At 32.7% G+C, this 17,800-nt stretch overlaps 1 protein-coding gene across 1 annotated transcript; it reads left to right on the top strand.

Moving 5' to 3' along the window:
* The first annotated feature begins 13,502 nt into the window (after positions 1-13,502).
* On the top strand, positions 13,503-16,084 carry LOC113729371 (protein FAR1-RELATED SEQUENCE 5-like). The gene is made up of 2 exons (XM_027253675.2): positions 13,503-15,700; positions 15,856-16,084. Exons 1-2 carry the CDS (start codon positions 13,503-13,505, stop codon positions 16,082-16,084), a joined length of 2,427 nt encoding a protein of 808 aa, XP_027109476.2.
* The last annotated feature ends 1,716 nt before the right edge of the window (positions 16,085-17,800 follow it).

The following is a 17,800-nucleotide window of genomic DNA, read 5'->3' as shown; positions in this document are numbered from 1 at the left end:
ACCTAATTTTCCGCAATAAAATGGTATTATTTTGATTCTATTGAAATACTGATCCCGTATTTGGCCTTTTGTGGCAAACTAATGGTACAATTAAATTCCACCGCTGTCATGGTTGTGAGGTACCCAAGTATTAAACAAATAAATGCTTAATCAAATTCATAGTGAGTAATCTTTCCATTTTCTCAGTCCTTCCTCTTCTTCTCCCCTCTCAATTTTTCTAAAAATTTTCCCTCTTTCCTTCTTCAGTACGAGAACCCTATGTAGGAAAGATAGCCAGAATAATATTAACTAAAGGTAATAAAATGAAGATTGAATCATGCTTAATAGCACTGTACTAAGAAATTATTTCAAGAGTACTAAACAAACCTTCTTCCTTGTTTCAAGAAGGAACAAAAACAGCAAGTTGCACTATATCCAACAGAGAATAGGAGAAGTAAAATAATGAGAAGAGACCAAGATAAAGAGAGAATGACTTTTGAAAAGTCAGGTGATGTACCTAGAGAAACAACAATGCCTGGTATTTATAGGCCTAAGAAAAGTAATGTTCAAAGGAATAAAACTTATCAAAAGTTACATTTGTTGGCTGTTGAGAGAATCATGGATTTTAACCATGTGATGCAAATGTTTAGAAACCAACAAAATCACTATTGTGTAAGCTATCAGATAAAAAATTGTAGATAAAGTTTTATCCTTTAGAGTGCACATGCTAAAGTTTAGATATACGTTGTGCAAATAAAACTTTAAAAGGATCAAATCTTTATCCAAGATAACTTCCTTTGGTTTACAACAGGGGCCAAGAATTTTTAGAAATACATTTATTTACAACAATCTCTGTTCTATTTCAAAAGATTTTAGATAAAAAAAATAAGAAAATAATCTGCTGGATTTATTTGGGTGATATGTAATTAGTTTGATGGTTTTTGGACTACGAACCAAATTTAGATTAACAAAACATGACCTACAGAATTATTGGTGAAATATGAATTTTTATAAACTAATAACTCTTGATGTATGACAGAGATTTTATCAATCATATGGCAACCCATAACTTACTGTTAATGTGATTTTGCGTTTTTAGGCTGTGCACCTGCTTGGTTATTCATGAGAGTTCTACTCTCATATAGGTGAATTTATCAAGTGTATACTGCTTTAAATACACCTTTTTAAAGGGATATGAATTCATTAAAAGTTTTAAACTCACCCTCACGATTACTAGCAATCAAAACACTTATCTCCGAAAGGACTTAAATATGAAGTGTTTTACGGTCAATATTGACTTATTACCCATATGAACCTACTTCATGGGATCACCAATCACATAAGTTGGGTTACTGTCTTTATTGACAACTTGTTGGCCTTAGTCCCATTTTTCTTGTAATTTGAAGAATTAATTTCCTTTCTATAGGTTTAGTCAAAAGATCGGCCAAATTTAACTCTGACTTCACAAAATTAATTAAAATAATTTTATCTCTAAGCAGCTGCTTTACGATATCATGTTTTAATTTCATGTGTCGACTTTTGCAATTCTATGATTTATTTTTAACAATAACAATTGCCGCTAGACAATCACAGTGTATGGACACAGGAGGCAACAGATCCTTAGTTGGAAGAATATTGGCTAAGAATTTTCTTAACCAATCGGCCTCAAAACCAATCAACTCTAGAGTTACAAATTCTGATTTCATAGTTGACTTAACAATAATTATTTGTCTGGATGACTTTCATACTACTACACCACCACTAAGGGTGAATACATAACTACTAGTGGATTTGATCTCATTTGAATCCGAAATCCAATTAGCATCATCGTACTCTTATAATACAATGGGAAATCCACAATATAAGATATCTAATTCATGATACCTCTCAAATATTTTATTAGTCTGACTAATGCAAACCAATACTCACTATTAGGATTGTGAGTATATCTACTCAATCTACGCACAGCATAAGTTATATCAGGTCTTGTGAAATTCATCAAATGCATCAGACTCCCAATAATCTGAGCATATTTACACTAAACAATTGGGTCACCATTATTTTTCTTTAATTGAGTTTTAGCATCATAAGAAATACTTACAAGTGTCACATCATAATTTTCAAACTTCCTAAGAAGTTTTTCTGAATAATTTTCTTGTAACAACATTATACCATCAACTTTTCTTATGATTTTAATACCCAATATCATTTTGGTTTCATCCAAATCTTTCATATCAAAATTAAAAGATAAGAAATATTTAGTACTATTAACAATATCTATACTTATACCAAATATAAGCATGTCATCCATATATAAGCTAATTATCACATATTGATTATTCACAACTTCATTATATACACATTTATCCACTTCTACAGACGGGAATCCGTCTTTGATCAATACTTGATCAAATTTCCCATGCCACTTTTTAGGAGTTTGTTTTAGGTCATAAAGAGATTTCATTAATTTACACACTTTATTTTCTTATCCAGATACAACACATTCTTCATGTTGAAATATATAAATTTTTTCTTCTAAATCAACATTTTAAAAAGTTGTTTTAATATCTATTTGATGAACAACAAGTTTATGAATAGAAATTAATGCAAATAAAATATGAATAGAAGAAATTCTTGTTACTGGTGCAAATGTGTCAAAATATTCAATATTTTATTTTTGAGAAAATCCTTTTGCTACAAAACGAGTTTTGTTTTTCTATAGAATCATCATAATTATATTTTCTTTTAAAAATTCATTTGCAACCAATAAGTTTTGCACCAAGGGGTAAATCTACTAAAATTCATATTTTATTTTTCAAAATAGAATCGATTTCAGATTTAAATTTTTCTTTCCAAAACTTGCAATCAAGAGAAGAAATAGTATCAAAATAAGTTAAAGGATCATTGTCAACAAAAAAGATTTGAAAATCATTTCTATAGAAAAATTCTTTTCTCGGCCTTTCACTCCTTCTCAATTCTTTATTAGAGATTATTTCTTTATTTATTTCTACAGGTGCATGAGAAACTTTATTGGACAGTGAAAAAATATATTCAAAAAATTCAGTATCTTTGTCTCAATAATTGTATTACAATCAAGCACATCACTTCTTAAAACAAGAAACTTATTTGCAGTATTATGTTCAGCATATCCAATAAATATACAATCAGAAGTTTTAGAACCTAATTTTCTTTTCTTAGATTCAGGTAATAATACTTTAACAAGACACCCATACATTTTTAAATATTTTAAATTTGATTTATAATTTTTTCATAACTCATAACGTGTTTTGTCAATATTTTTATGTGAAATTCTATTTTGTAGGTGACATACAGATAATATAGTTTTTTCCCATAAATTATCAGGAGTATGAAAACTAACTAACATAGAATTCATTATTTTCTTTAGTGTCCTATTTTCCTTTCAACTACTCAATTAGATTCTGGTGAGTACGGAGGTGTTATTTCATATATTATGCCTTCATATTCACAAAATTTATCTAAAAATAAATATTCACATCCTCTATCTGACCTAATGCCTTTTATTTTCTTATTAAGTTGATTTTCTACCTTAGACTTATAAGATAAAAATATATTATGAGTATTATCTTTATTTTTAAGTAAATAAAGTTTAGTATATCTAGAATAATCAACTTTAAAAGTAACATAATACATTTTTCCTCCTCTAGTCATAGTTTGTTTTAAATCACCTAAATTTATGTGAATTAAATTTAATAATTCAATTTTTCTTTGGAAAGTTATATAACTTTTCTTTGTTATTTTAGTTTATGCACATATTTCACATTTTTTCATGTCATTATTATTAACACTAGAAAGTAACTCAAGTGCTTGCATTTTCTTTATGTAGCTAACATTAACATGTTCTAATCTAGCATGCCATAAAAAAATTAAATTAATAATATATGCAGGAGAAGGTGTATTTTCATTGACCACATTTGAAATATTAAGTACAAAGAGTCCCTGATTACAGTAGCCCTTATCCACATATATATTATTTTTGGTCATTACAATCTTGTTAGATTCAAATGACACTTTCATCCCAACTTTTCCTAGCAATGCTATAGAAACCAAATTTGCCCGAATATTTGGCATATGCAGCACATCATTGAGGGCCAAAATTTTTTTTAAAGTGAGTTTCAAGAGCACTTTGCCCTTATTCAGAACTTTAACAGTTCGTAAGTTTTCAAGATAGATCACCTCTTCATCATTCCCTATTAACGTATAAGAGAAAAATGCTTCTTGATATGTACATATGTACTGAGTAGTCCCAGAGTCTACTACCTACTCTTTCACATTGGTTACAATGTTAACTTGAGAGATGATTGCAGCAATTATATCATTTCTTTCAATTAAATTAACCTTAGGGGGACTAGCATTTGTTTTGTCACCTTTCTTTTTATATCTGCATTGAGTAGCATGGTGTCCTGATTTTTCACAAACATAGCAATTGCCTTTCTTCTTCTTAAAGTTGGGATTATTGGACTTGTAATTATGGAGTTTATTAGTGTACCTTTTATTGTTGATTTGTACTAGGTTAGTTTTAAGAGACATCTCCATAGTTTTGACAGTCCTTAACTCCTTCCTGTTAGAATCTTCAATCAGAATATGTTTTACGAGCTCATTAATGGTGTAATTTTTCTTCTTGTGCTTCGGGTTATTTTTGTAGATAGGCCACGATTCGAGCAACTTTTCAATTAGCATGCGAGCAGCAAATTTTTCGGGCAAATTTATGTCTTCATTTTTCAAATTCTCGAATAGCATTTGGTACTCCATGATTTGTACTTTCATTTCTTTGTCTTCTGTCATCTGCCATTGGTTGTACTTTCCTACGACGAATTTTTGTTTGCTGGCGTCTTCGACGGTAAATTTTGTTATCAAAAATTTCCAAATTGTATTAACTTCCTTGCAGCTGCAGTACACGTCAAACAGTTCATTTGAAAGTGTTTGTAAAATATTATCTCAACATACCTTACTTATTTATTGTCAGGATTTTATGTCTTGACATCCATAGTTGCAGTTGGTTGTGCTTTTGTTAATGCATAAGCCACTCCATGAATATCGAATAGAGAGTGCACACGTTCTTGCCATCTTTTGAAGTTTTCATTGGCAAAAACTTCAATTTTGGAGACGTCTGAAAAAGGTTTAGTCAAAGGTAGTGTGACTGCAACTGATGCGGATGCAGGTTGTGAGGTGTTAATATTACTAGAGGCCATAATTTCTTAGATTGTAGGAAAAATAGCCAAAACAATGTTAACTAAAGGTAATAAAATGAAATTTGAGTCGTGCTTAATAGCATTATCTTAAGAAACTATTTTAGGAGTATTGAAATATTTTTTTAAGATTAAATAAGCCTTCTTCTTTGTTTTAAGAAGGAACAAGAACAACAAGTTGCACTATATCCAGTAGAGAGTAGGAGAAGTAAAATGATGAGCCAAAAGCAAGAGAAAAAAGAGAACGACTTTTGGGAAGTCGGGTGATGTACCTGAAGAGAAAGAATGCCTAGTATTTATAGGCCTAGGAAAAATAACATTCAAAGGGATAAAACTTATCAAAAGTTGGGTTGTTGGCTGTTGAAAGAATCATGGGTTTTATCCATGTGATGCAAATTTTTAGGAACCAATAGAACAGTTGTTGTGTAACCTATCAGATGAAAAATTATAGATAAAGTTTTATCCTTTGGAGTGCACATGCTAAAGTTTAGAGATACGTGGTGCAGATAAAACTTTGAAAGGATCAAATCTTTATCCACGATAACTTCCTCTGGTTTACAACATGGGCCAAGAATCTTTTGAAATACATTTATTTACAATACCCTATGCCCCAAATTTCTCATCCAAAACTTTTGACTTTGCCTCTGCTCGTCCCTATTTTCTTAATCTATCTCTCTGTTTCTCATCAAACAGGTAATTACTTAATCTTTTAACAGATTGACATTGGATGTTTTTACAATTAACAGCGATGGCAAGAAGCAGCAATAGCACTTGAAGTATTGTTCCATCAAAGATGATGCCGTGTTCTATCAAAATCGGTGCACCTTCTTCTTCTTCCGTTCTTATCCAAGTCTCCACCCATGAAACCAATCTTCCGAGCCTCCTCTGAGTCAATTTATTAATTTTGACTGTTATTCCAACTCTAATTTGAGCGAAAATTTTGAAGTTGGATTAATTTTGAAACTCATGGACGAGTTGATGAAGAAAGTTGGATTAATTTTGAAACTAATGGATGAATTGATGAAGAAATCTAGATTAATTCGGTAAGCTCTTCTTTTAAATTTTTTTTATTTCATTATTTTAGCTCCATTGTGTGATTTTTGCTCTCAATCCTTATTCAGTTGAGGTTGTATCCCAACCTTCGAAGATCTTTCTGATGATGCCCTAGTTGCAGAGTTCAAATCAAGAAAAGAAATCTCTTTTTTTGGTTGTTAGAGAATTCTCAGTATTTGAATGACAGCTTTCTAATTCTCTAGCTACTTTGGCTAATATTCCCCATAGAAACACCAGACTGCCACCACAAGTCCATAACGAGTCTAGAAACGGACATGGTGATGCAAAATGACATCTTTACAATGATAAAACCATACTACGTTTGGATTAGCTGTTTTTGGGGGTGTTTTTGAAAAACTTTGTTGTAGCAGAGTTTTTTGAGTATATTTTGGAATATTTTTAGAAAATATTTTGGGATATTTAAGAGTAGAAGAGTTTTTAAAATATATTTTGAGATATTTTTTAAATTTTAAAAAAAATTTAAACTAATTTTTAGATTATCTTTTAGAGTACTTTTTAAAAATTTTTATTGTATTTGAAAAACTAATTTTTGAAAAACACTCCAAAAACAGAGGGTAGTTAACTTTGTCTATTTTCAAATTTATCTTTATCTTTATTATCCATTAATTTTTATCTTTATTATCACTCAATCAAAGTTACCTCCCTCCAATTCTCACATACTCCCTTACCAACTGTCTTCTCACTTCCCAAACCATCTTCTAATAGTCTCCATTCTTTTCCAATCATTCAACTTTTTCTCCCAAATATTGATGTTAACTCATCTAAATTATTTAACACATATTGGTGTTAAATTTTTGCCATTAGTTACACACGCATCGAGTGTGTCTTGATAACTAGTGAAAATTATGCCTTGACCAAAGAACATGTTTACCTGATTTTGAAAATGCTTTTATTTTTCGAGACCAACTTTACAATAAATCCAAGCCAAACAACTAAAATGTGAGTTTCCTTAGGAACAGGACCAATTCCTTAGAATAAGGGTATTTTTAAAAAAAAAAAAATTGCTCAAATAAGGCCGTTCGGAAATGCATTTCGAAACTAGACCTGACACGAGGGTCGAATTCCGAAGGAGGGAAAAGAACCTGGCCACACTTTGTACATGCGTTCCCAGCCGCATCTCAGGTGATCACTAGATTAAAAAAAAAAAAAAAAGGGCCCAACATATTGATAGAATCAATTACGGCTAGGGTCGCTGAAATTGAATAAAACAAAGCTACGGAGTACATGAACAAATGTACAAGCTAACAAAATATAAATTGACAAATGTACGAGTTAACAAATGTAACAAGTTATTTTAAGCGTGTCCATTGAGTGCTTGTTAAGACATATTTCAAGTGTCATAATTTTAGAAATATAAAATTAATCTAAAAAAGTAAATGAATACAAGAGTGAGTAGGAAAAATTGAATAAGAAAAGCATGTAAATGTAAGGAAAGGTAATAATTGTTAATAGTAATATATACATGGTGTGTTAGATGAATTTTAGGTGAATTATGGGTACCCATCAGAAAAACCTTTATTTTAATACTATAAATTGACCAAATCTCAAGATTATTGAAATTGGATAGAGTTATTAATTTGTAATCTATTATTTTTAAACATACAATACAAATGATTTTGTACTAGGCAAGTACATTTAATGATGTGTAAAGTGTGCTTATCTTATCTTTTTTTTTCAGGTGTGGTTATCTTATTTTACATGTACACAAAAGTAAGAAAGCACCAATAAATAATAAAAATTGATCTGGCTGCAATGCAAGCCTTGCTAGCATATGGTATAATCTCGTCATTTCAAAAAATTATTGCATGTGTAGGTAAACACAAGCTTAAGGCGACTAATGAAAATGAATAAAGTAATTTGGCACAATTATAAAAGGAATGAATGTCAAATTTTTCACATCAATATATGTTGTTTGGTAATCAACTATAATAATAAATATATCACTATAATAAGTTACTTTTCATAGTGCTTTATTGAAGATATAGATTCTTTTTAAAATAGAGAAAAAAGTATTATCTTGATTTTTTCCAGATTTATGGACTAGTTTAATATTAAAACTACCATAGTTTGGTAGTGATTTTGGACCATTTATTTTTAAGTTATTGTTAATTTATTTTTTATTTTGATACCACAAAAAAAAGAGCTAAAAAAATTGGATGATATTAAAAGTGATAAAAAAAAAAGTGTTACTCGTTTAATCTTTGATTAAGATAGAGGTTGGGGACAACATTGATATTCTTTGGATTTTCTGATGAAATATAAAGAAAATGAATAAGAAGGAAATGAAAAAAATTATAAAACCCATCCCTTGTACGAGCATGGCAAACAAGGGCATTTTGTTAGAATATTAAGGCTAGTATTGTTATTTTAAATGAATAAGGGAGGTATATGTATTTTTTAAAATCCTAAAAACTAAGTGAAATTGTTAGAAACCTCAAGGAAGGTTTCTAAAATCATGTCATCCAAATTTAATCGGGAAGACTTGCTTGAATGGTAAAGGGATAATTTCAGATATCTCCCCTAAGATTTGTGACAACGTCAATTAGTGTCCTTAAACTTAAAAAAAAAATATCACTTGCATCTCCTATTTTTAATTATTTGTAACACTACAAAATCATTTTAAAATGTACTAATAAAAAAAACCTTATTTTTGATAGACTATGTTTTCATTCCAATGTTGTCCTTTTCTTGTGCACATTTTTATTTTCATAACAAATTTATTAGTTAATCCCTTAAACTGTTAAAGATATGGTTTTGTAGTGAAGAATTACAAGGTAACAGGATTGAAAGACCCTCTAATAGTTTTCATGTCATCAGTCAGCACAATAGACATAAAATTTAGAAATTCACAAACACCTTTAAGCAAAAGAATAATTTCTTTTGATCGTTGAAAACATCTCAAATGAGTTTGTAAACATAATTTTAAATATTTTTTTCTATTTTGAGAAATTCTAACACTTTGGAAATGCCTCAAGTTGACTGCAAACACTTTAGAGTATATTAATAATATTTTTTTTGGCTTGAAAAGACCATAAGTATACTCTTAAAAATAAATTATTTATACCTTAAAGTGCCTACTGTTATTTTATACCGTACTCAAATTTCACATTCACACAATTTGTCTATTGGTTTCTAGTTTTTCTTAATATACTTTTAATTTAAAAAAGTACGATAACAAAGGGTACTTTTGGAATGAAAACATCTCCTCTATCCAAAAATGAAGTTTTTAATTATATATATATGTATTTGTATATGGATGTATGTATGCATGCATGCATGTACGTACATACACACACATACATACACATTAAAATTGGTTGATAACGTTACAAAAAGTCAAAAGTATGGGAGGCAAGTGATTTTTTCAAAATTCAGGGGTACTAAGTGAAATTGTTAGAAACCTTAACAGAGATTTCTGAAATTATCTCAATTAAAAGGTAATTAAAATTCTCACACAAAAATAAAAAATAAAATAAAATAAAAAGAGGGGTTATTTGGGCCTGACGCCCTTCAATTGTATCCAGATTTTCACTTTGATCTTTAAACTTCAAAATGGAACGCTTTAGGGGTCAAAATTTGTCCTAATTAACTATAAAGTGTAAAATTTGTCCTAATTAACTATAAAACCTTGTCTACTTTAGGGATCAAAGCATAAATGACTATATTTTTGGGACTAATCAGGACACATTTTACTTAAATGGGACAAATTTCATATTTTAGAGACTAAATTGTCTCACTTTGAAGTTTAGGAGTTAAAGCAAAAATTGGAACATAATTGAAAAGTGCCAATTGGAAGTAACCCTAAAAACAAACTAAGAGAAAATTGAGTAAATACTAAATGGGTATCGGGGTGAGCAATAGGATTAAAAGTTAATGATACTCACACTTATTATTGTTTTATAAATCACTATGGAAATCATTAATATGAATGAAAGCGTTAGATCAATGTTGTCATCTATTATTCAGTAAGTAGATATTTGGGAATGCATAGTTTACACGTTAAGCTCATTGGCGTTGATGCAGCATTGAAGGATGACAACTTCATCGAATGGATGTATGATATTATCAACTATACTAACTGATCATTTATGCTTGTTCTATACATGTGTAGTTTTTACTTTCGCAAATGAAATACTTGTGAATTTGTGAAGGTAGGATATATATTTTGATTTTATTGTTTCCTTTATGAAGTACTTTCCATCGAGAGGCATGCCCATGTTTATGTTGTAATGATCATTTGTTTAGTTAGTAATAAGATTTGTAAGTACTTCTCTGTAATGTTTGTTTGATAGTGGAAGTTTATCTAGAAAGTATTTGTTATTAAATAACTTATCTCTGTCTTGTAAATAGCATAAAAAACTTTTGAGGGGATGAGTTGAGTGATTCGGGAGGAAGAAATGTAACTGAGAGCTCCTGAATTCAAACCGTCTCACTTACATTATTAAAAATATTTTAAAAAAATTTGAGGGTAATGAATTCTTAGACGATAAAAAGATAAATTTATTAGGCAAGACCGTCATTTGAACTGAATTCCTTTTCAATTTCGTTAGTTTTCAAGTGTCTTTCTCTTGGTTTCAATTCCGTGTTGCTATTTTTTTCCTTTCTTTTTTCAATTCTATGTTTCAAAGAATTACAATATGCACTAATCATAACAAAGAATTTCTCTAGGCTTCAAGTTTAAATGCTTTCAATTTCAAGTTGGGGACGTTATCGAGCAATCAATTATTCGACAAATGATATAATTACATGTGTGATATACAATACATGCACATCTATACAAACTTGTCATGCATGTTTCCAAATCTTTCATTTGTGCTAGAAGTGAGATGAATGGATATAGGGACGGAGGTACATACATTTGAGGATTGGCAATTGCTTCCCTCAAATTTTTAAAAATTCCCTTTTATACTTTATAATTATTATCAATTGTATTTTAACCTAGTTATAGTTTAATAGTTTGCACCCTCTCAAACTACAAAAAATGTGTATTTCACCCCCACAAACAAAATAATAGGGGGTACGTACTAAAATTTGAATTAATCAAAACCCCCATGTATAGTAAAAAAAACAAGTGAAGCAAAATCCAAAAAATAGGAAAAAAGATAATACATGTATAAAAGGTCAAATAATACCATATTAGACTAAGAGTAATGTGGAAGGGATAGCCAATTCCATTTAATGTATTAAAGAGAGAAAAGATCTAATTATGGGGAAAGAAGAATAAAGAAAAATACACTTATTAGGCAGTGTTTAGTTCCAAAGAATTGGAATTGAATAGAATTGTAATTCCAAAATCTATGAATTCCTTTGTTTAGTTAATGTATAGAATTCATAAGGAATTCATTTGCAATTCCAAATCTGTTGTTCGGATGGGAGAAGAATTCATTTAGGATTAGCATCCATATATGAAATTGTTGGTTCCTTTTAAAATTATAAAAAAAAAAGAGGATTTTTGGGAAAAAAAGATGATATTTGATTAAATTTGTACAAATTTTTTTAATCATTAGAAGAAAAAATCTTTATCCTCATGGTATATAATGCCTTCTCTTGACTTTTATATTAATTTGTAAGTACTAGAATATGTTACCGACAATAAAATTAATTAATATAAGGCTATGTTGGTTTGTTCATAATTATGTTAAGGATATTAATATATTCACAGATTATTTGACTTGGGCATTATAAAACATTGATGTTAGACTAATAGTTTTAGGGACAAAGTGAGAAAAATGTCACATGAAGTGATGTAATGCAAAATAGGCTATATATGGATGGTTATATAGTGGAGAGTGTACGGCTGTCTCCAGGAAGAGTAAAGCAAGGGTTTGGAAGGATGTGGTGTAGAATTGGCCACCGCATAAGCATTAATGGGGAGGGCCAGACGATGCTGTGTCTTTGAAGTACAATAGTATCGGTTTCTTTCCGGTTAGAGAGTGAGGAAGGTGTCATCCATGGGACCCGTGAATGCTTAGTGGTCTGTTGAGGTGGCAACAGATAATTTAAATAATTCAAATGAATCAGCACGAAGGACTGTTTTGCAAACTAAAGTACAAATACCGTTGGACTCGAACAAATTGCTTTGGAGGACAATGGGTAGGGACATTTGTGCAAGGTTTGCGTCTAGCGGGAAATAAAAAATGCACAGTAGCGGGCCATGTTTGTCAGTAAGTCATTTAAAAACTGAATGCATCTCCAGGCTCCAAGTCTTAAACTGTACCTTTGCCGCTGCGAAAAGGGGAAGAAATAGCTTAGCAGCTTGGCGGGGAGCTGTGGAGAATTAAGTCCAGAACGGATTCGAAGAAGATAGAGTGGGAAACGGAATTAGCACTGGTGTCGACGGCGTGCAAGGTAATATGATATTGTAATAGGAAATTGTAAGGAGATTGGCATAGGTCAATCGTGGCGAAAATGATTGTATATGACGGTCAAGATCGGAGTATAATAACTATGGAATGTTAGATGGGTAATAAGCGTTAGTGTCAAAAATTCGTATTTGTAGTAAAATCGGGATATGGGAAACAGTTTTATTAGGGGGAAATTGCAGGCCATCTGTTTATAGTTGGCATGTGTGTAGAAATCATTAGTGTAGCCAATCAATGTGGGATGTAAATGAAATTCATTGCATAATGAAGAGGAAAATAAATGGGGCATAAACTAAATTAGACAGAAATTTAATGTAGTGGTACATATGTGGAGAGGAGTTATGAACATGCGAATAAAGGGGAAAAATTGTATGTTATGATTTAAATGGTGAAAAAGGGCAATAAATGAAAGAGAAGGAAAAAATATCAGTTGAATAGGTAAAGGCAATTGAGATAGAAAGTGAGTGGGTAAATTTTGGACAACAAAGGATGGGCTAGTCAATGCAATACTTAGTGTGAATGGCAGGTGAGGATAATGAAAACATATGGACAAAGATACAGACATAGGAAACAGACTTATGAGTGGTATGATGGCGGGTTTTAAAGGCATTGTTTGGGCGGCTGCCATTTGAAGTCAAGGGTAATTCGTAAAATACCAACATCGGAGAGCAAAGAGGTGTAAAAGTTATAAAAGTACTTCATTCCTTTTTTTGTGTTGCAGTTAGTTTTACTTTTGATTAAAACAAAAAATTCAGACGTTATGTATATATGTTTGAGTTGTCTTGTAGCTTAACGAATGAGATTATTGAATAAATGGTGCGAAATTATGACACTGTAATTGTAATTGTTTAGGAATAGAATGGAAAGTTGGGAAGATGAGATTGGCAGAAGGCATCTTGTTGAGCTTGACGAGGAGATGGACGAGGAATCAGATGATTGTGAGTATGTAAACCCAAGTAGAATAGAGGCAGAAGATGATGTGGAAGAAGAACCCAATAAAGAAGGGAACGATGAAGAAGTGTATGAGGTTGTTCATAACATGAGCCACTATGATGTGATGACAATGCAGTTTGAAACTGTCAAAGATGCAGAGTGTTTCTATTTGAACTACGGCAAAGCGATCGGGTTTGGGATTAGAAGGGGTTACAAGAAAAAACATCCAGACGGCTATGTAAGATACAGGGCCTGGTTGTGCAACCGTGAGGGCAAGAGAGATGACAAGCATATTGAGCGGCAGGATCGACAGAGAGAGCCAAAGGCTATGACTCGGGTAAACTGCAAAGCATGTTTAAAGATCAGGTATGATTTGAAAATAAAGAAATATGTCGTGTCAGGATTCATAAGTGAGCATACGCATAGACTTGCAAGCCCTGAGAGTGTCGCTTTCATGAGATCCCATCGTCGTGTCTCTGATGGTGCTTATGCCCAGGCCCACACACTGAGAAGGATTGGTGTGGGTGCAAGTCAAATAGTTAAGCTGTTTGCATTGCAAGCTGGTGGGTATGGGAACATAGGATTTACGCCTAAAGACCTTTACAATAAGCTACATAGCAAGCGGATGGAGGAGATTGCCGGAGGTGATGCTGAAGCTGCACTTGCATACATGGCAGGTAAGAATGACGGTGACCTGAATTTTTATTTCAAATATCAGTTGAATGACGAAGATCGGTTGATTAGGCTATTCTGGGCTGATTCACGTAGTCGTGATGACTACCGGTGCTTTGGCGATGTGTTAGTTTTTGATAGCACGTATAATACAAATGGATACGACTTTCCACTTGTGGTTTTCTGTGGAGTGAACAATCACTATTCGACGTGCATTTTTGGATGTGCTTTACTGGTTGGAGAGGGAGACGATGCCTATGAATGGGCTATAACGACATTTTTAGAGGGTATGAATGACAAGAAACCATGCTCCGTTGTAACTGATGGGGATAAATCAATGAGAAAGGCAATTCAAAAGTTGCTGCCTAACGCCCGACATAGGTTGTGTAGTTGGCACTTGGAGTGTAATGCTAACACAAACGTTAAGGACAAGGCATTTCTTGATGCATTTAAAGGATGCATGTTCATGAATTGCACGCCTGACCAGTTCGAGTTGAAATGGATAGAGATGGTGAAAAAATTCGACTTGACCTCCAATGCTTGGGTTCAGAAAATGCATCGAAGAAAAGAATTGTGGGCAATGGCATACCTGCGGGGCAGTTTCTTTGCTGGGATGCGGAGCACCCAAAGGTGTGAAAAAATGAACCATGTATTGAAGATGTATTTGACACCAAAATTGAAATTGTATGAGCACATTCGATCATTCGAAATTTCCATTGCGTGGCTGAGACATGAGGAGAGTAGAAATAGAAGTGAAACAGAGCACACAGATTTACTTCCAGCAACGAAAATGCACTCCCTTGAGAGGCATGCAGCTGAATTATACACGAGAAAGACATTTTTAATGGTTAGGGAAGAAATGAAAATGCAAGGCATGTACTGTAGGTATAATGGGATTGACGATGGGGTCCAATGTATCCATTTTCTTGAACACTCTTACTTGAAGATTGAGTATAGAGTTCAATACAACAGGTTTACCGGGGAGATGAGATGCTCATGCTTGAAAATGGAAACCCAGGGCCTACCATGTTGTCATATGTTTCGAATAATGCTGTTTGAACACTTGGATAAGATTCCAGAAAATTGTATATTAAAGAGATGGACCCGTAAGGCGAAGGAGTGTTTGATGTTAGAGGATGATACTTCAAATGGTAGCATAAGGTTGACTGAGATGGCCAGGTACGCGAAACTTATTTCTGGATGCAATAACTTGTGCTTTCATGCGGCAAAAACATTGGAGGGATTCCGACGCGTAGAGGATATGATTACAACTGAGACAGTCCACGTGAAAGAAGTGCAATTGAGAGCTGAAAAACTTCCCATTCAATCGATGACTCCCACTGTGTCAAAAAAATTTGGAGTCCTTGACCCACCTTCTGATAGGCAGGCAAGAGGTGCAGTAGCAAAGGGAAAACGCAGACAGCAGGAGCATAGGATGTGCGGCAACTGCAGGTTATATCTATTGCCATGACTGAGATGATTGAAGTATGAGGGGTATAAGTTGTTATGGATGCTTGATGATTTTTAGGGATTTTTTATAGTATTGCGTTACTTATGAAGTTTCATCTAACCCAAATGTAACAGTTATTTGGAATTGCATGAATCAGGGCAAGGGATGGACACAATAGGAGGTCATGCAAGATGCCAAGGCAGCCGGCAGTCTTGCACCCAACAGAGCCTTTTCTTCAAGCAGGACTTAACAGCGATGAAGATGGTAATCATGGGTCACAATTTAGATCTGAAGAGGCGCTGAATCTTAGCTCACATAGGTGCGAACAGCAAGCACACAGATTGACGATGATGACTGCTGGATGGCCTAACCAAAATAATGTATAACTCTAACCCTTGTCATGTAACATAGGTTGCACTCATTATTGATTTAAATCTTTTTTTTTTCAAGAATGGATGGGGCACCGCACCCAGCAGCAGCGTGGGGATCATCAGAAAACAGGAAAGCAGTAGTCTTTGTAGTACTCAAGTATGTGTTGATAAGTACCCAATTGTACCAAATGATTTTAATTTTTTTTACAACAGCAAAACTGACTTGGGGGCACTTCACGATGGACATTCCAGGAATGGCATGGATCCTCAAGCTCATATGGACGTGACCCATTGGTGGGAATGGACTTCGATGTAGCCGAATGGTGATCTGGTTCAACTATTACTATATTAAGCTAAGGGTTTAGTTGGGTTCGATATAGTCATAGTAGGAGTTTGTTTTGTTTGATGCTTTGGCGGCAATCGATTAGGAGTGGCGGGAGTTGTACTTGAAACCTAACTCCTTAGTGATTGTGTCATGTGGTTTCATGGAAACATTAGATTTAGCCAGAGGTATGAAAGGCAGATGTTGAAATTGCTTAAAAATTCATCCCATGACTTTAGGATGGAGTTATCCATAAATATGTGCATTTGTCTTGTTTTTTTTTTCTTTTCTTGGTTTGGAAAAACAAGTTTACCAATTGCTGAAGTGTAATCGTAAATAGTAGGACTAGACTTTGAACTAGTAGTAGGACACAGCCGAAGTGATGACCAGCCAAATGCATGCATGATTACGATGTGCTGCCGAACGTAACATCTTGATCTCCAATTTATTGGCATTTCACATATAATGAATTTAGGGATAATTTCAGAAACCTCCCCTGAGGTTTCTGACAATTTCACTGACCTCCCCTGAGGTTTCCACAATTACACTAACCTCCCTTGAGGTTTCTGATTTTGTAACAAAATCAGCCCATGACCACTAAAGTAAACATAAAAAAGTTTTTTCAGGAAAGAGAGGAAATTTTGTTCCCATAAATGCCCTTAAGGTAGGTGTACAAGTTATATTAGTGAATTAATGAAAACTAATAAAAATCAGAAATAAATAAGAAAAAGTGAGGGGATGGGTATGGGAATCATAAAATTTTACTTATGGATATAAACAATTGGGTAACGCAACCGACCCAATTAACCCATCTACCACCACTCAGGTCATTTCACAAATACATTCATCAGACAAAGCTTTCCTCTTGTCACAAAAATTCAAAGCAATGTGGTACATGTTCACAAGCAAGCAGGTTTAAATCCCGCCTGCATAATAACGTTGAAACCCGCAAGCAGGATTCTGTGTTTTTTCTATTTCAAGGTTAGCTCGCATGCGGGTTAATGTTATATTTGAGCGCGAGAAGAAAAAATTGGTAATTAGGTTCTTTGGGCATTATAACTAAATATTTAAATTAATGGCAGTTTTATTACTCCAATATTATTGTATTATCATTATTATGATTATTGTATTATTTCTTATGCAAATATAACATTTAATTATTTAAATTTGATTTTATTTTTACAATTTATAAAATTTTTATCACTTATATAATATTTTTAAAACCCTAATACATCTAAATTTGATTTTATTTTTCAAATTTATAAGATTTTTATTTAAAAAAATGGGATACGGATAAGATATCCGGTTGGTTCGATATGCATAGGTGCATATGAGAATATCCGAATACTCTTTAAACCCGCATGCGGGTTTAAGGAAATTATGGCAACTCTCTGACACACTAGTTACCC

The sequence above is a fragment of the Coffea arabica genome, chromosome 2e, assembly GCF_036785885.1.
Source record: "Coffea arabica cultivar ET-39 chromosome 2e, Coffea Arabica ET-39 HiFi, whole genome shotgun sequence".
Classification (NCBI taxonomy): Eukaryota; Viridiplantae; Streptophyta; class Magnoliopsida; order Gentianales; family Rubiaceae; genus Coffea; species Coffea arabica.
The sequence above is the reverse complement of the archived record's forward strand: the minus strand, read 5'-3'. Positions and strand labels throughout refer to the sequence as shown.